The 21,039-nt window shown below is 32.2% G+C and overlaps 1 protein-coding gene across 1 annotated transcript; it reads right to left on the bottom strand.

The window, feature by feature from the left end:
* Positions 1 to 310: 310 nt before the first annotated feature.
* LOC107952461 (uncharacterized) lies at positions 311 to 1,937 on the bottom strand. The gene is made up of 6 exons (XM_016887713.1): positions 1,662 to 1,937; positions 1,293 to 1,521; positions 1,176 to 1,233; positions 997 to 1,102; positions 770 to 892; positions 311 to 664 (listed from the first exon to the last, which is right to left on the bottom strand). Exons 1-6 carry the CDS (start codon positions 1,935 to 1,937, stop codon positions 311 to 313), a joined length of 1,146 nt encoding a protein of 381 aa, XP_016743202.1.
* Positions 1,938 to 21,039: the final 19,102 nt, after the last annotated feature.

The raw sequence follows: 21,039 nt of genomic DNA, 5'->3' as shown, positions 1-21,039 counted from the left end.
ATGTTTTGGATATAGTATGGCATGTATAGAATAGACTATAGATGAATGATGTTTTGAGATGTTGTTGTATATAAGCCATGCAAATATGGTAACTTTTGAATGTCGGTATAAGTCTAAATTTCGATTTTTGATTTTTGTTTGGGTATGTATATAATTGCTAATGAACTTATGTAAATGTGAATGTACAAATGTAGTGTTTTGTTTGGTAACACTTCATAACCCACTCCGGCGACGGATACGGGTTATAGGGTGTTACAATTTGAGATCCAAGGATCACGCCAACATTTAATACTCTTACCATTACAACGGACTATGAAAGGTTTTCACAGATAAGAGGCCAAACCTTAGCAATGGATTTCCATAGGAAGGAACAACGCCCCCTCGACACATTTTCGGGTAAACCACTGGGGATCCCGTATTTAGACCGAAGGACCCAAACCCATAAAGCATTAATATTAGAGATAATGTCAAAACCCATCTTCATCATAAAAGAAGTGTTATGATCTTTCAACTGTTTCAGACCAAGACCCCCATAAGATTTTGGTTGACACACTGAATCCCAAGTAACCAAAGCTACCTTAATGTTGCCATTTGTGGAAACCCAAACGAATTTTCGCACGATGCGCTCGGTCTCATCATACAAACCTTTAGGAAGCATCATTGTCTGCATAAAGTAACTTTAGATCGATAGAATGACATATTGAGATAAAGTAACCCTACCTGCCAAGGAAAGTTGTCTGACGTCCCAACTAGATAGCTTGTTACGAACCTTATCAACCATAAAGCGCAGCATGTTATTTGTAACCCTCTCATGAAAAAAGGGAACACCTAAATAAGTCCCAAGTTCTTCACTTCTTGAAAACCAAAGAAATTGCTGATACGCCTCCTCAAACTGCCATTTATGCCTTTGAAGAAAAAAATATTTGTCTTCCTCATATTAATTCTATGACCCGAGTAGTTACAAAAATCATCAAGAATATTATTGATGATTCAAGCCTGATGTTCCCCAGCATGACCGAAGAGGATCAAATCATCCGCGAAAAGCAAATGAGAAAGCGGTGGACCATTGCAAGCAAGTCGAATAGGGATCCAATTGCCAGTACTAATAGCAGCATGAATATTGTGACATAACCATTCCATGCACAAAATGAATAAATACGGAGATAAATGGCAACCTTTTCGAACGCCTCTGGTAGGTCGAAACTTCAAAGTTGGAACCCCATTCCACAACACCTGTATAGTAGAGCTGGAAATTACAGACATAATAAAATTACATAAAAAATTAGGAATACCTGCAGCTTGGAGTGACAAGTCAATGAAGTCCCAATGCACTCGATCATAGGCTTTTTCTAGATCAATTTTGATGGCCATCCACATCCTCTTTTTTTGCGTTCTCCTCATAGAATGTATAACCTCTTGAGTAATGAAAATATTATCCGTCATATTCTGTCCAACTAAGAAACCAGCCTGCTCGAGAGCTATAAACTTAGGGAAAACCATTTTAAAATGATTAGCAATAACCTTCACAACCAGTTTATATAGAACAGAACATAAACTGATTAGCCAAAATTGGGCGAAGCCTTCCAAATTTTGAGTTTTAGGGATAAGAACTATAAGCGAATTATTTAATTCCGGATCAATGCTTTCACCAGCAAAAATACCCTTAACCCAACTGCAAACGGAGGCGCCAACGTGATCCCACTAACTTTGGTAGAAATAGCGTAAAAACCATCACTTTCTGGAACCTTCAAAGGTGCCATGTCAAACAAAGCAACTTTAATTTCCTCATCAGAAATTGGACTGTTTAGGAGAATAAAATCCTCGTCAGAGAGAGGTGGAAAAGCGCTCAAGGGCAAACCTCTCATCGAGCCGGGATGCTCACCATACAAGGCTTTATAGAAATTTACCACTTCAAATTTTAGTTGTTCTTCATTCATGATCCATTCGCCTAAATCATTTTTTAAAGCGGTGATTTGATTCTACTTTCTTCTCCTCAAAGTACGCGCGTGAAAAAATTTGGTGTTTCGATCCACTAAAACTAACCAATCACAACGAGCTTTCTTTTACCAAAGAATCTCTTCATGATGCAACACATTTTCCAAATCCTCTCTAATCTCCAACTCAACCTGGTTGATAAAAGTCGAGTTTCTTCTACTGCGCTCAACCTCAATATTGTGTAGTTTCTTAGTCAGAAACTTCATGCGAGTATGAATATGACCATACACATCCTTATTCTATCTTTTGACTTAATCAGTAAACTCAAAATTAATCATCGACATATTAGCAGAAATCCTTTAATTCTCCTTTACAAAATTCGAGAATGCTAGATGTTCAATCCAACCTACTAAAAATCTAAATGGACGCCCCTTTTGAGGAAAGGAAATCAGGCATCAAAGATAGTTTAAGGGTTTATGATCGAATTTAAGTCTAGGCAAGTGAGTCACCATGGAATTAGGAAAAAAGGTACATCAAGCATTGTTACAGATAGCCCTATCCAGACGCTCCAGAATTCCCCCTCTCTGCCAAGTGAATTGTGGACCTCTAAAGCCTAAATCTTGCAATAAGGTGGAGTCCATAAGTTCACCAAAAAAGGGGTATCTCTTTCTAAGAGTCCGACTCCCTCTTTTCTCAGTAGTAGAAAGAATAGTGTTAAAGTCACCAATTGCCATCCACGGAGACCCATCTACTGGAATAGTTCTCTATAAAGCCTCTCAAAAAAGTCTCCGTTTACTGTGATTAGGGCTAGCATATACAAAAGTAACCAAAAAAGGCTGTCGGAAAGAAGTTCCAGTAACTCTAACTAACACAAATTGAGAATGGTTTTTTAGAACCTCCACACAAACGGATTCTTTCCAATCAATCCAAATACCACCTGAAAAGCTCACTGCCTCCACACGATGAGAGTAATGAAAACCAAGCTTTGCAATAACTGAATCAGCTTTTCCCTCACTAACTCTTATTTTTATAAGGCCAATAAAATTTGGTTTATGTTTCCGATTATATTTACAAAAAACCTGAATAAACTTCGAACTAGCACAACCCTAACAATTACAACAAAAAAATAGTAAAATTTATAAATTAAAAATTTAAAAATACGGGGACTAACCTTTCAAGGGGTAATGGGAGTTTTATCTCCTGCATCATTAATGATAACCTTATCAGTAAAGGTCTCCACTTGTTCACCAATAAGCTTTGCCATGGAATTCATAGCATCGGGAAGTGAGACACATGAATTTCCAGCAATTTTAAAACGTCCCCCTCGTCTATGAATTGTCTTATTTAGTGCTCTACCACTGCGCCCACTTTCTTTTTTATTATCATATTAGTATCATTTTGAAGGGACGGTCACAATATTAGAGTCCCCTGTTCGATTATTAGACCCTGTAACTATGGAGTTATAGTCTGAATTTTCTTTGAAAATTACGGTTGAATGACATTTGGGATCCAATATGTTAGAATTTAAAGCCACTACTACTTCAAGAGGACCTTCGAATGTCAGATTGAAATGCAGAGAAGAGCTTTTGTTTTGTAAATGTAAATCAGGTATGAGACCCAGCTGATCAATGTGATCTAAGTTCTCTGAATTATCCAAATCCAACCTGCTTGATGAATTTGTTTGAAACCCGTCCGAATTAACACCAAAATCAACCCCTGAAATTAATCCTCAAGCGTCAGGCCTGGACTAGCATTCTCTTGTTCAGCAGTCAAGTGGACCAGCCCACTAGACCGATCATTTAGCCCCAAAGACATGTTATGATCCAAACTTTCCTTACCTTTACTTCCTTCAGCCCGCAGCCTAGAATTTCCCTCAAGCCTGATTTCCTTTAATTTCTTAATAAAATCTCCTTGTTTAAAAGAAATCTCCTTCAGCCTCGAATTTTCAACCCCCGATTTTGCAGCCCCCAAATCAGGTGAATGTTCTTCTCCAGCCATTAATGCTGTGAATCTTAATCCATTCTGATTTTCTACCGTGATTTTTGCTTGTTGATTTGATTTTCCATTCTGAATACGCCTTGATTTGCACCGGACTACCATCGACGGACCTAAAGCGTCAGCCACTGTCGTCGGATCTGCATCTTTATCTGTCGTCTCAAGTGAGTCTTCCTTCTCCCCTTGCATGCTACGATCTGTCAAAAAAGAAGAACAAGAGTTTTTTTAAATGGTCGTATTTGCCACAAAAAACATACCGTATGAAGAGCTTCAAATTATACTCGTTGAATTTGGCCATTGATCGAGACTTGCGAGGTAAGTGGTTTTTCCAAATCTATCAACATAGCCATTTTAGCAAATTGGCCTCTTGCTCCGCTATCCGTCTTCAAGTCCAATTTCATTACTTGTCTGACCAAGCTTCCTATCTCCTCTGATATCCTTTTCTTATACAGGAAGCCCGGCAATCCTGGAAAATGGATCCAGACAGTAACTATACTAGGAAAGGGTTTCAGCAGATCAAATTCAATCGTCCATGGTTGAACGGTTAGATAGTGTCCAAACACTGTCCAGGGGCCTTGAGTCAGAGCCAAATCATAATCTACTCTATTTTGAAAACGGACAAGAAAATAACCATTTTCGATGTCCATCAGTCGAAAAGGTTGGGATGGTTTCCAAAAGCTAGAAATACGATTGTATAATACCTTGTATCCTATGTTCTATCCCAACAATTTGACAACAACGTAGTCTCTATATCTCTAACCAAAATATTCCTTAGTAGCTCCGAGAAGTCAATAGTGGGGATTCTATTAATGGAGGATCGAAGAATGTCACCATCTTCAATAACAATGTCTCCATCGGACATGCCATTGCTAGATTCAAAACCATTCCTTCCCAAAAGCATCTCTTTCCAAGAAACTTCTCTCACTGGAATCGTGTCGACCATCATATTGCCCAATGGAGCCCCTCCCGCCACTTTAAACCTAACCTTTTTGGTGTTACGATCCTCATCAGTGTTGACTCCGACATTAGTCCGGTCACCGGATGAGACTTTAGAAACGGAAAAATTTTCCATTCTTATTTGTGTTTGCTTTTAAATCTATATTATTAGTATAAAAGTGCAATTAATAGACTCATAATTTAGTCTTCATAACAAAAGAGATTCATTAATTAATCATGATTTACTTTTCATATGGGCTTTGAACATTTTTAACCTAGTCAACCTTTTATGATGGAGACATAAGGTTCTAATTATATTTATAATCGTATTCTAGATTTAGATTTTACTCTTTCTTTTTTCTTTTGAGAAACCAGGGCCAAAAGAGAAAAAAGAAAAAAAATTAAATATTTTTTAATTAAAAAATAAACGAGTTTAGTCAAGTGAGTTTTAACTGGCATAGATATTATTGTCAATACAGGAAGATGTGGATTTGAGTGCGCGATTAGGAGAGACTATGCGAGTATCAACATTTTATGTTATTTTCATTATTTTAAATATAAAATAATTTTTTATATAATATTGGGGTTAAACAATTTTTTGCATAAAAATTAGAAAGTTCGGATTTGTCACATTCGTAAAGCTCAATGAAGTTGCATATTTTATGGCTAAACATGTTGCCCCAAGTTTCACAAGTATCCAGGTTTTCTCCATCCCTCTTTAAGTTATAAGGGGGTTGATTCAAAAGGATAATTTGAGTTTTGATTTATGATTTTATTGTAACTGCTTAGTACTGTTTATTATTTATTAAAAATAAGATGGGGTCTGTAACACCCCTTACCCGTACTCGAGGCCGGGACAAGGTACGGGGCATTACCGCACACAAACATGACATTTTTGAAAAATCACAGGCTATCAAATTTCGTTCCAAATTAAAACCAATCAAACATATTCCTAGTGTCCCTATTATGGGCCTATGAGACCTAAAACATGCATTAAGAAAGGTTCAGGACTAAACCGAGAGCTTAAAAAAATCTTAGGAAAATTTCTAGGTTTAAGCCTCACACGCCCGTGTGGAGGCAATGCACACACCCGTGTGTTTGGGACACACCCGTGTCCCTTACTCGTATGGAATTAATTGAATTTATTTTCCATTTCGAACTTACAGGGGTTTTCACATGGCCGAGCACAAGCCCGTGTCATTCGCAAGGCCTAGACACGCCCGTGTCCAAAAACTTGAGCATTCTATTTATGACATTATCATGCTTTTGGGGGCACATGGCCAAGACACACGCCCGTGTGCTAGGCCGTGTCCTCCACACGGTTAAGACACACGGCTATGTCTCTGCCTGTGTGTTTACTACCATGCATATTGACCTAAAACTTTTAGGTACAGGGGACACACGGTCATACCACACGCCCAGGGAACTGACCGTGTGTCACGCACGGCCTAAACACACGCCCGTATGTCTACCCGTGTAGACCTTTTTAGAGGCTACAATCCAAGCCAATGGTCACCCTCAACATCCACACATATCTATGAACTTCTATGGTATTTAACAGGGCCTAACTATGCCCAATGACTACCTTCAATGGTCTATTGCATGTTAACCTCATCTCATTGGTTTTACACATGCTAGATTATCCTCTTTGTATTAAGGATTACCATATCATCAAACACATTCAGACTTGGCTCATTTTATAACTCATTGCCAATTATAACCTAGCCATTTTCAAGTGATTTGGCCACATTCCACATGTCCATTCATGATATACCACATTTAACCATCACATGAACATTTAAACATCAACTTGCACAATTAGTAAGTTACAACCTGCATCAAAATGAGCCATGTCTTATGGCCATATACAAAATGAATAGGTATATCATTCAATCTCTTACATTGGCTAACCAATAACACATATAACAAAATAACCAAAAGCCTATACATGCCATTGAAACAAAGTAAAGGTATCTATATACCAAAGCAAGATAAACTGATAGTATTGACAATACTCCAATCGTCTTCCAATCTTCACGAGTCCACGAGCTCTATAAAACAGGGAAAGGAAAGGGGTTAAGCATTATCATGCTTAGTAAGTTTAGATAACAGGAAGGTAAACTTACCAGTTATTTTGCATACAACCATAAAAGATATTCATGCCAAACATGCATAGTATAAATCCCCTATCACATACACTCAATCAACAAGTTAGTTAATCTTAGGTAAGCTCATCAATTCAAACATTTCCATTCTCGTTTCTCATTATAGTCCCATTGAATTTATCAAAAATCTCGATGGGTATCCCGTTTACCGTCAAGTCATGCTAGTGACCATTTTAAATATACACTCCCGTGAACTTCACTTTTACTGTTGGATTACCAATCCAGGTTAAATCCCTCATAACATAAATTCAAGGAGTATTGTTAGAATTATCATTCTAGGCTAAATCCCTTACAATGACAATTACTCCAATATACTCGAATCTGAAATGCCAGTCCAGGCTAATTTCAATCCTTAATCGTATTACCCATCCGGGCTAATACATACTCATATATTCATTGGGAGGTTCAATCACTTAAGGAACACCCGTCCGGGCTGGATCCTTACTATACTGAGATCGTCGGATTACCCGTCCGGGCTAAATCCCTTTCTGCAACACATGCAGGATCTCATGTCATGTAAACAAGAATTTATCCATCGAATCTCCATTTTTTCATTCAACCAGGACAATTGTCATCTTTTTCATTTTACACATCACATCTCATGAATTGTCATGCAATCAATATCTAAATTAACATACATTTAAGAATATGCATTTTCAAGTATATTTAAAGTTTACTTCGAGTTACACGAACTTACTGGTAATTGTTTTGGTTTCGTATTTCAGTTATTCCGAAACCTTTCGTTTTCCACGGTCGACCTCCAGAATTGGTTCTTCAGGGTCTATATCAATAAAAATAAATTATTAATACCTCATACTATTCATTTCGGACCTAAATTTTATCCCGATAAAAATGACCATTTTGCCCCCGACATTTCACATTTTTACAAATTAGTCCTTAGGCTCGTATAATGGAATGCATGAAATTCCCTGGTTACCCATACCTAGCCGAATGTATCCTAAGCTCATACCAGCCTATATTGTCCTCTATTTCACATTTCTACCACATATTTTATACTTTTTACAAAATGGTCCTTTATGCCGTTTCCATGAAAACCTACCTAGTAAAAGTTGTTTATCATCCTTCAAACTCTCATATTCCTCCATAAATCATCAAAACACAAGCATCTCATGCATGGGTAAATTTCCAAACATGAACCCTAGCTTGAGATATGAATAGAAATGGATAGAGCATGTTACAAGGATTTCAAAATTACAAAGAAAACATTAAAAACGAGGCTAGGGAGCACTTACTATTGAGCTTGAAATATTGAAAACCCTAGCTTATGGAGCTCTAGGAATTTCAGCAGCTATGGGGAAGAAGATGACTGATTTTGGCTTTCTTTTTCCCTTTTTATTAAGTTTATTACCAAATGACCAAAATGCCCCTCCTTACAAAACTTCCAAATTTTTCTATGCATGCCCATTTTTGTCCAAAAACTTAGAAATTGAGAAAATTGCTATTTAAGACCTTCTAATTTATAATTCAAAGCAATTTCATGCAAATTGCTTTTAGAACCCAAGTTTTGCAATTTATTCAATTTAGTCCCTAATTTCCAATTGGACACCTTATACTTAGAATTTCTTCATGAAACTATAAGACACGCTTATTCTCATATCCTAGAACTCATAATAATCATAAAAAAATATTTTAACGTCGGATTTGTGGTCCCAAAACCACTATTCTGGCTAGCCCTATTTCAGGATGTTACAAGGCCTCACAATTTGAACTCATATCAAATAGGTATTTAACAAGAACTTTTAACCACTAATCTATATAACTCAAGACAAATATTTATTTTTTATATCATAAAAAATTAAAATAAAAAAAGCTATGATTCAACTCAGGTAATCACAATTTTTTAATTTATCATTTGTTTCACCCTCAACCGGGTCTTAACTCATTTATGAAATTATCAAAAATTCATTCATTTTACAAATGAACAAATATTATTTTAAGAGTAATTATATTTTTTTTATAAAATTATATGTATGTTGGTGGGATTAAACTAAAGATATTTTAATGCTCACTCTTCAATTTTATTATTTCAATCAAAATTATATTAATATTTATTTCAATTTCTACTAAATTTATTAGATACTTATTCTCATCCACTTAATGAATGTGTCCTATTTTTTGTATTTATATAAATTTAGTATATTAATAATTTGTCATATAAGTTTAATATATTTATATATTTAATATATTAATTATCGAAATTGGTTCTTGCAAGTTTGATATCCTATTTGTGGTTTTTTGAAATTAATAGATGGTTGAACCCCTCACTTAATTAATTTTCACTTCAATGGATTTGATTTTTAATTTTATTTTAATTAAATAAATTATTAAAAATTTTATAAAATTTTATAAAAAAATTCAGCTTAATTAATTTTTTATCTCAGTTCATATTGATTTACGATCAATTAATCTCTCCTTTACTTCAGATTACTGTATCAATCAATTATTAATTTGATCGATTTATCTTATCCGATTTCACCAACTATAATCTTATTATTATTTACCCTTTTTGTTGTGTTTTTTTTTTTACATTGCAAATTGAGGGATGATTAAAGGACTTTAATAGCTATGGTTGTCGTTGTTGAAATATTGAGTAGTGAAAATAGGATGGGAGGGAAGTAACCCTATCTCCTCGGCATTAATGACCCCATTTATCCAGATGGCCATGCCGTGGATGGGCTGCTACAAACAGTGCGGTTTGGTTATATATATATATATATGAGTTATGACATATTTCTGCTCTTACTTTAGGACCCACACTCACTCTCTCACTGCTCTACAACTTTTTTAACCTCACCTTTCCATCTTCTTTTCTCTTGCCTTTTCTGGAAGTTTAAACATCATTTTGGACCAACAAACTTCTTTGTGATTAAGATGGTGGTTTCAATGGATCTTAAATTATCTCATCAACTAAACATCACATTTCGATTTTAGATGTAGATTCCATAATTTGGATTTATAAAACATAATATGATACTTTTTGTATTTTTTTTATGTAAACAAGTCACATTGAATTTGAAACTAAATCATGTTACATCCAAAATGTTAAAATTTAATTTCTCTAAACAAATGTATTTCTCAATATTTCAACTTTTGTTGTCATTTTTATTGAATGAAATCGATATCTCATCAATAAATAACTTCTTGATAAAATTTACTTATTATTATATATCAAAATTTGGATGCGACGATGAGTTTCATAGGAAATTACACACAAAATGTTGATACTAGTTTTAGATTTGAAATTATTTTATCACTTCACCACTAATTTATTAAAAAATATTTTTGATTTATATATCCTTTTAAAAAGTACGTTACTAATTTCTATACTATATGAAAGTTACAAATTTAGGGGTTTTTTATTCTAATTTGATTAATTTTAGTTTCTATATTTTTTAAATTTTAAATTTTTAATCCTAACCCAAATAGTAGCTCATTTGTTAGGTCAAATTCTACTATTAGTCTCATACTATTCCTAATTGTGGATTTAATCATTATGCTCTAATTTGATCAACTTTAATCCCCATACTTTTTAAAATTTTGAATTTTTAGTCTTGACTCAAGAAGTAATTGTTAAATTCATTAACTAACATAATGTGGCTTCTTTTGTAACTATTATATGGAAAAAGCAAGTTGACATGGCATTACGTATGTGATAATATGTTTGCTATATAAGGTTTTTTAAATACCAAAATTTTACTTAATGACTTTAATAACTATGTTTGGATGACAATTGAAATTTCAAAACTTGAAAAGTATATATAATAAAAACGATTTAGTTTGACTACAATGATGTATACCTACACCTCACAAGCCCTCTTCGCAATGCTACAACCCCACAAGTCAACACCTTTGACTAAAGAGACATCTCACGAACTAGAACACCTGCAAGCACAAGGCCTTACTAACCCGAACTGATGGGATCACGCACCTAACACAGACATGAGATCTATCATTCACATATCCATCCCTGGACATGACAGGTTATACCTACGATGACAAAACATCATTAAATGGGGTAAATTTTAGAGAGTCTAAAATTAACACATAGAAAAGACTTGGCACATTGGGCACTATAACAAAAGAATCCCTTAAAAGGTTTGCTAACACTAAGAAAAGATCTAAGACTTATCCTTCAAGCATTACCAAATCTTTTTTCTCCCCATCTCTACTCATTTCTTAACCTGCGCATTCTGACCAGCTCAATCCTCTTATGGCTCTTCGCCCATTATGTGAATCATCACAAAACTCCACAACCTCCTCGTTGTATCAGCAATTGGTACGGTGAACATAGAATGACTCCCGACCTTCAAAATCAATCAAGAAAGTGGCTTACCCCCAACAACAACTTCCCCAACAATTTGAACATCCCTAACTTTCCCAACAACTAAGATTCCCTAGCTACCAAAGCCAAGCTAGCCAAAGTAGCCAAATCCCACTAGAAAACTAAAATTTTGGCTGACAATACTGTTAGGATCGACCCGATTAAACAACGAACAAGAAAAATAGGGGAATAAATTGAGAAATTGAACACACAAATTTACCGTGGAAAAACCCTCCAAAGAGGATAAAAAACTATGAGCAAAAATAATTTTACTATAATGGCAAAAGAACGAAGAGTACAAAAGATGGAGATAAAGATTAAACCCCGAAAACCCGAAAATAAAGAACCTCAAAACGTAAACACAAAATTCTCTAAATGTGTTATGAGTTCTAATCTTTAATGGGTGTATTTTTCTAAGATTGTAAAAGAGCTTATTTATAGGCTAAATTCATAGGTCAAATAATAATAAAATAATCTAAACTAATCAGTGTTTGATTGAAACAAGTGAACAGATTTTAACTAAAAGATTATTTTTCAAATTTGACTGAAAATAGGAGTCATATTTAACAAATATCCACCTTGACTCATATTTCCACAACGCCATCTTTGCCAAAGCTCGCCACGAGCCTTTCTTGAACTATGCAGGAAATTAACTGAGTCGAATTTGTACTTAGAAACTGGAAGACTTCTAGCCTTCGACTTGTACACTATCAAATCAAAACTAACGTGGGTCTGATTTTCACGAACACAGTGACCTAACTTTTCAAAACTTGCATCTAAAAGAGAACCTCTCTTCAACAAAACGGTCATACCTTTTTCCCTCCTATGACCAAGTTGCCTCTGCTCCAAACGAGTTGACTTCAACTCCGTAATCGATAAGGGACATCTGATTTCACCGGTCACTGTAGAACCTTCCAGAATATAAAGACTGCAGATTTTTTTTCCTTTTAACAAAACAAAAGTTTCACAAGATACTTTAATGCTGCTCAACTCGATGTTAATTCTGCATCCTTTCAAGTCTAAAATACTTAAGGAGATGTGATTCTTTCGTAAATCAGGTACATACCTAACATCTGAGAGTGTCCTAATCATCCCATCTTGCATCTTAATTTTAACAGTACCAATACCAATTACCTTACTAGATGAATCGTTTCCCATACGCACAGCTCCACCTTCAATCGAACTGTATATAGAGAACCATTTTCTATTGGGACACATGTGGAAAGAACATCCTGAATCTAGGATCCACTCAGACGTGAGCTTGGAGTTATCGCTTGTTGACACTAATAAGAAATCATCACCATTTTTATCGGCCAAATTAGCACCAACTACATCTTCCTCGTTACTCTCAACAGCTCTTTTATTTCGCAGTTTATAATAATCTGTTTTGACGTGACCTAACCTTTTACAATAGCGACACCTTTTGTCTCGTTTCTTTGATGCTACCAAAACGGAAGCTTGCCTATCTGTCTTGCTATCCAAATGAAGCTCATTGTCGAGTTTGTCTCTACTCAACAAATGACCCTTCACATCTTTGAATAAGAGTTTGTCTCTGCCATAAATCAGGGTCTCCCTAAAAGACTTGTATGAAGGAGGTAAAGAGCACAATAATAGTATAGCTTGATCTTCATCATCAATATGAACCTTAACATTCTTTAAATCATTTAAAAGAGTAATGAATTGACTGATGTAATATCTAAGAAACTCACCTTCGTTCATGCGAAACGTAAATAGACGTTGTTTCAACACTAAACGGTTAGCCAGAGACTTAATCGCATAAATAGTTTCTAACCTTTTCTACAAGGTAGATGAGGTCTTCTCCATCAATACCTCCTACAATACCGTATTCACGAGGCACAACTGGATTGCAGATAAAGCCTTTTCATCAAGTTCTTCCCATTCTGTTTTATTTAAATTTTCAAGCTTTTTCACAGTAACAACCTTTTTCAAACCGGATTGAACTAGAACTGCCATCATCTGAACTTGCCACAGATTGAAATTTGTCTCACCATCGAACTTCTCAATTTCAAACTTTGTTGTTGCCATTTCTGAATGAGCTGATCTATGAAAATTGAACTAGCTCTGCTACCACTTGTTAGGATCGACTCAATTAAACAACGAATAAGAAAAATAGCGGAATAAATTGAGAAATTGAACACACAAATTTAACATGAAAAAACCCTCCAAAGAGGATAAAAAACCACGGGCAAAGATAATTTTACTATAATGGAAAAAGAACAAAGAGTACAAAAGATGAAGATAAAGACTAAACCCCGAAACCCGAAAATAAAGAACCCTCAAAACATAAACACAAAATTCTCTAAATGTGTTATGAGTTCTAATCTCTAATGGGTGTATTTTTCTAAGGTTGTAAAAGAGCCTATTTATAGGCTAAATTCATAGGTCAAATAATAATAAAATAATCTAAACTAATCAGTGTTTGATTGAAACAAGTAAACAGAGTTTAACTGGAAGATTATTTTTCAAATTTAACCGAAAATATGAGTCATATTTAACAAATACCATGATCGTTGTAGTCTGTTTAGTCAGCAACAATATATCCCCAATACAATCATTTTTCATGATATTATAACCCGTATTTCGGATACCCTTCATCAGCTCTTAGATTCCAAGTTCCGAACTAGAAATCTTTACTAGACAAGTCTCAAAGCTCTAAGAAAAATTTTGGAACCTACAAGAACAATTCCTACAGTAATAAGAATTCAAGCAACAACAACAACAACACAAGTGTGACCGCCAACAACAATCACTCCTTCGGTAACACATAAAATAGCTAATGGTTGAGTTTTTCGTTGACATGAATAGGTAGGTGGATATAGGGACAACCCTAAAAATGGTAGATTTGCAATTAGTCCCTTAATTTTTATGAAATTACATGTTAATATAATGGTAAAGTTATACTTTGAGCCCCTAATCATTTATAATTCATCTGTACCCTCCCTCGAAAGCAATTTTCTAGCTTTGTCCCTCAGTGGAGGTGATGGTACGTATCTAATGTCTATCTAAGAACAAGAGCAATCAGATAAGAAGTTAACTTGCCAACACAAAGAATAATAGTATATGCCTCCTCATGTCACTTTATAAAAACAATTGAAAAATTCATATCATCATTTAATAGATGGAAATTTTAACAGAATGACCAATTTGTACTTTTTTCTAATATGCAAGGGCTAATTGGCCCATGTTTTGAGTAGATGGGCCAAAATGCAATCCAACTCCTAGTACAGGGGTCTCCATGGTACTTTTACCATATACCCTTAACTCATCCCAAATATTATGGGGGAGAAAATTATTTTTTTTATACAAAGCCCACTTCTATCCATACTCTCTATCCCCCACCCTTCAACTAGAGGAAAAGACATGTTTAAGTGCACTCGAACCCACATCTTCCTAATTATTGCAATAGCAATAGCAATAGTCTTAACTAAACTAAAACTCAATCAACGGGGGAGGAAAATTATTTTATATGATACTAGTGGAGTTTAAATTTTTTATAAATAAAATTTAATGGGTAATATATATTCTTTTAAGATGTAGTAAAATAAAAATATTCTAAAAAATGAAACATGTGATCATATTTGAATATTGCTTATGGAATTAAAATTTTCCAATAGTAGTGTATCAATTTTTTTTGGTAAAAAAACAAAAAAGCAGAAAACCAAACTAGTTACATCCAAAAAGGTTTGAAAATAAACCCCTAGTCTGGTCCAAATCTAAGAAATTACGAACCGTAAAAGGGGGAGCATCAAAAAATTCTAGCTCAATGGTAAAGGATAAAGCTCCTTTCGCCATGCAATCAACAATTTCATTGTGTTCTCTGGGAGTATAACGCAAAAGCCAAGAATTTTCCTGAGATGGAATACATGATTACATAATTTTCTTGGGAGTATCAAATATTAATCATTATTTGTAACATAATTACATGATGCAAATGCATTATAAAAAATGGTTATTATTGTGTCCACTATTAGTAAGAAAATTTAAGTTCACAAATAGGGTTTAATAAATAACATGTATTTACATACTATATTTAAAGGGCTAATTGAATTGGTGCTATCTATCAATTAAGTCTCAACTCAAAGCAATTATGAAAACTCTTCCTTTTATAAATTTTTAAACATTACTATGAGGATTTTTTTATCATTTTAAATTATATGAAATTTAATAAAATATCGTTGATAAGATTTGAACCCAATTCATTATAAATTCACTTTCTTAACTTAATCCTTTCAACCAAAGCAATATTTAATTTTTTAAATTAATTTTTAATATTTTTTTGTATAATTATTTTTTATTACATTGTGAGTGAATCATATTCTAGTCTATTTTGATTTTTTTTCTAATATCATCTAAGAAAACATTAATGTTTTACCTTTTACTTCTAGAGTTTTTAACTTGGAATCAAATAATTTTCTAAAAATAATATTTAAATATTGTAGAATAATATGAGAACATGCTAAGTGCTTTAATCAAACTAAAAATTCTATCACATATATACGTGTGGAAACCACAAATTTAAAATACAGATGTATGTTTAAAAATAACATGTAATAATTAATGAAACATATAGTTTGAAATTAATTAATCATAATAACACATAATATATGTACGATATTAAAATAAAAATAGATTAATTATATATGATTATAGATTTTTATTTAAAAATAACATACAATAATTAATGAACCGTATGGTTTGAAACTAATTAATCATAATAACACATTAAATATGTACAATATTAAAATAAAAAATAGATTAAATAATGAATAAAACAAAATTTAAATACATAAATACATTATATTAACAATACCAAATGCACTACAATTATTTATCATTGTGTTGTCATAAATTGTGAGTTAGTGTCGAGTTAACTTGTGACACCAACTCAATTAACAACATTATTCATATATATAACTGATAGAGATGATAAATTGTGCATATTAAGATAAAATGTATAAAACATAATAAAATGAAGCTTTGATTAAGTGGTAAGTTTAAAATTTTACTATTCTAAATGGCGTGGGTTTAAATCCCTCTTATGCTTATTTTTATTGGTTTTTGCTAAAAAGGAAAAATTAAATACCCTCAAATAATATAATTTATTTGAATTACGAAAGGGCATTTCTATAATTTCTCTAATTGAGTTGGTAACCTAGTTGAGGGTGGCACCAACTTAATAAAACACTTAAAAAATAGTATTTATATATATATATAATTGATAGAGATAATAAATATGCATGTTAAAATAAAAATGTATAAAATATAACAAAATGAAGTTTTTGTTGACTAGTAAATTTAAAATTTTACTAATCTAAATGGTGTGAGTTCAAATCCCACTATATACATATTTTTATTAATTTTTGTTAAAATAAAAAAAATTAAAATATTTTTAAACAATATAATTTATTTTAATTGTGAAAAGATACTTTCTTAATTTTTCTAACTAAATTGATTACCTGACACTAAATAAAACACTTAAATAATAGTAAGGAAAGATATATAATAAGATGTTGGGACCTCGTGTGAATTATATAAAATAGAAACTTTGGCACGTGTAAATGATTTTACTGAATGAAAAGCAGAAAGTGGAATCTATTTAGGAAAGTGAAACAATGCTAATTTGATGGTCTTTGAGAAATGTGATTACTGATTTTGGAACCTATTCATTGGATGAAGAAACTGTCACCGTTTGTCAGCTTTGGAAAACCCAGTAATTCATGCATGTAGATCACGGGTGGCCGAGCAAAATAGCTGATATAATAAAATATCAAACAAAAAGACCCTTTGAATTCCAATGGTGATCGAAGGGGACCTCAGCATCTAGCCTGCAGGATCAGATTAAGACACTTCATTAACTGATCATTGGTATTATACATACATTTCTTGTCAATAGATAGCTCTAGGGGTTATTAATTAGGTTTCAACTCAAGATTAACCCATTATTACTACACTCACTCTTCTATATAGCAGCTAACTTTTCTAATAAATTTTATTATAATAATTAAGTTGGTTATAAAATTATTTATTTTTGTTTTATTTTTGTTGAGGGGAAGTTTTCAAAGTGTCGTCTTTGGAGACACTCTTTGATCCCTCAAAAATAGAAGTTATTATCTCTCGGGGAATGTTTTGTCCCCTTTAGTGTCATATACCCTAATAGGTGACTTATATTTTATAAGTCAGGTGTTCAAATCCCATCAAGAGTGAGAGACGTTTATGTTACCTTTTGGTGGGTAGTTGTATGTGGATATGAGGTCGAGGTGCCTCCCTCCGTGAGCTGTACACAACTCTTCGCAGAGGTGGGGCAAAATCCTCCCTCAATGGACAATACCTTTCATTGTTGAGGAATTGAGTCGGCTTTTCGAGGACAACACTTCGAAGACTTCTCTCGAAAAAGCTCATTTCTTTCAACAACTTGTCATCTTTAGCAACAACCATAAAGTATGAAGTACATTTTTTAGTAAACTGTTTTTCTACAGTAGCATCTTGACTCAAATTTTAGTCAAATTAATTTTATTCCTAAATGAAATAAAAATAATACATTTTAACTAAGATATTACTTCAATAAAATGTTTAAAATTTACATAAAATATCTATTAATCATATTTTAGTAAATGAAATAAATTTAATAAATTTAATTATAGTTATAATTTTTTTTTATAAAACCACAAGTGATTTCATCTATTTTACAGGCTAAGCTTAATCTTGTTCAAGTCGAGAGTAATATTCAAGTAAAATACTTCCACCAATATCAATTTCAAAATTTAAACTTAGTTGAAATATTTGAGGGACAAAAATGAATAACTAAAATTTTGACAAATAAATGAATAATTATGAGGGTTGATTATATTATAATTTGTTGGGTAGTATGGTATCGGTAGGTTTGAAGATTACATTACCCTCCAAGGAAGGACTATTTCCAAGGTGACATTTATGTTCGTGGAGACATTACTCAATTTGAGAGTAAAAATTTAAATAATTGTTGCAACGTGAGGTTATATTTTTGTGATTTTGAATTTTTTTTAGAAAATTATTTCGTACATTTAAAAAATTTGCAAATACTATTAAAAAAAAGGCAAATTTTGAGGTTTGAAATTATTGTTTTAAATTTTGAATTTGGATTTTAAAAATAGTATAAATTGAATAGTAAACTATTTAGAAATGTAATATTCATGATGATTATGATTTTTTAAACCTATTAACTTGTTAGATACTAATATAGTAATGAGTTTGAAAATCTTCAAATATTTTTAAATTTAACAAATTCATATTATTTTTTATGTTTTTAATATATATTATATTAATTTCAACTATTTTATCCGTAGCGTATACATTTAACTGGGTTTTTTAGATAAATAACCTAAAAAAATTAAAAAAATATGAAAATGACCCTAATACTAGATTATTTAAAAAAGTAACCTAATTTTTACTATGTCAAAATGTGCCTCCACTTCCCACAATGACACCAACTGAAAAAATGACCTAATCATTGCTTTATAATTACATAAATAATAGGATAAAAAAATTTGGTGTTGCCACTTCTCAAGACGGAACTCGTATGAATTTTTCATATTTTTCCGTATATTTTCAGAGTTAATCTAAAAAATAAAATATACTTTTTATTATTTCTGGTGTTGCCTTTTTTAATGGAGGCACCAAATTGGATTTAAAAAAATTCTCTAGTGTTGCCTTTTTTTCATAGAGTGACCAATATCTGTAAAAATAAAACTTTTTCTCTCTAATGACTACTTGAAATGTGACGACACCAAATTGGTATTCAGGGATGTAGTATTAAGTGTCTGGGCACCAAAAAATTCCAAAAATAATATTGGTGCCGCCACATCTCAAATAGTCATCAAAGAGAAAGTTTTATTTTTATAAATATTGGTCACTCCATGGAAGAAGACAAAACCAGAAAAAAAAAATCCAATTTGGTGCCATAAATCATAAAAAAATGTATATTTTTTTCGATTATCTTTAGAAATACACGGGAAAATACGAAAAATTTATATGGGTGCCTCCTTAGGAAGTGATGGCACAAAAAAAAAGATTTTTTTCACCCTATTTTTTCTATAATTATAAAACAATGATTGGGTCACTTTTTGGGGTGATGTCGCCATGGAAAGTGGAAACATCCTTTGACACTGTAAAAATTAGGTCATTTTTCTAAATAATTTAGTACTGGAGTCATTTTTATAATTTTTAATTTTTTTGGGATTATTTATCTAAAAGTACCCCATTTCATCCTTATTATGTACATAATAAATAAAATTCAAAATTTAAAGGTAACCTAAGTAAAATTGGAGGCCATAGAAAGGCTGCATTACCCTCCAAGTAAGGACTCTTTCCAAAGTGATTAATGGCAGAAAGACTGCCTGTCACGGACAAAACTTTTCTTTACTTAGAAATATATATTATTTGAGTAAATTACATAATTGATCACTCAACTTTAAATGTTTTATTTTGAACATCGAAAGCAGAAATAAAATTGTAAATTGATCATTTTCACTAACAATTATTTACATTTTAGTCACCCAAATTTCATAAGTTTTCATTTTGGCCACCTGTTATTAATTCCATATTATTGTACACTCATTTTAGTCACCTAATATTAATAAATTTTTATTTTATTAATTTATTGTATCTTTTTAAAAATTAATTTTAGTTTTTTTAACTAAACAGAAAAAAACTTAGATTTTTATAAGAAAAACTTTAATTTTTACATGAAAAAACCATTTTGTCCTATTAATTTCCTTTATTATTTTCCCTTTTTTTAAATTAATTTTTATTTTCTCTAGGAAAAAACATGGATTTTACAGGAAACTATCTCGGTTTTATAGGATAAAATCAATTTATCTTTTTAATTTCTTTTAATTTATATTTTTTAAAATTAATTTTAGTTTTTTCTAAGAAAAGGGAAAAGCTTCTAGTATTACAAAAAGATTAAATAGGTTTTTACAGGGAAAATTTATTTTACCATTTTGAAAATATATATATTTTACTTTTTAGAATTAATTTTTAGTTTTTTCTTTCCATAAAAAGGGGGAAAACCCAAGTTTGCTTAGAAAAAAAAATAGATTGTTATAGAGAATTGAGTTATAAAGAAAAATTTAAGTTTCATCTCCACAACTGAATAACTCAATTTTCAGTAAAAATTTAAATTTTATTTTTGAAAAAAATTATAATTTTTAAAAAGTAAATGAGTGACTAAAATGAAAATAGTTATTGATGACAGTACTCAAGTTGCCGTATTATTTATATATATATATAAGCAAAGGTTTGACGGGCAGAGAAGGAAGTGGAAAACTCCATTGAAATTTATAATTGAAACGGTGGATAAGGACAGTGGGACATTCATGGCTAGCTACCATCTCAATGGAGCTGCTGGAATTGGATGCATGTATTAAATCAATGACCTTCTTCTTTATTTTCCCTTTGATTTTTGTTATCTCTTAGTTCCCTAAGAAGAAGGGCAAGTCCAAACTTCAAATTCTAACTTCGCAATGCCATTATATCAATCATCATTAAATCGTAACATTTGATCTGGTTATTTATCATATCCTAAAAATCGTGACATCCATCCATGCATAGATTAAGATTGCTAATAATATGTGTTGAATTGTGCTGCCTAATTAAATTCAATGTTGA

This window comes from Gossypium hirsutum, chromosome A02 (genome assembly GCF_007990345.1).
Source record: "Gossypium hirsutum isolate 1008001.06 chromosome A02, Gossypium_hirsutum_v2.1, whole genome shotgun sequence".
Taxonomy (NCBI): Eukaryota; Viridiplantae; Streptophyta; class Magnoliopsida; order Malvales; family Malvaceae; genus Gossypium; species Gossypium hirsutum.
This window is presented reverse-complemented; position numbering and strand designations above follow the sequence as displayed.

Coding starts and splice junctions, on each gene's coding strand:
- LOC107952461 (XM_016887713.1), bottom strand. CDS start 1,937: ATGAATGAAGAACAACTAAAATTTGAAGTGGTAAATTTCTATAAAGCC. Junction 1,103..1,175: donor TACCAGAGGCGTTCGAAAAG/GTTGCCATTTAT, acceptor TGCTGCTATTAG/TACTGGCAATTGGATCCCTA. Junction 665..769: donor TGCGCTTTATGGTTGATAAG/GTTCGTAACAAG, acceptor TACTTTATGCAG/ACAATGATGCTTCCTAAAGG.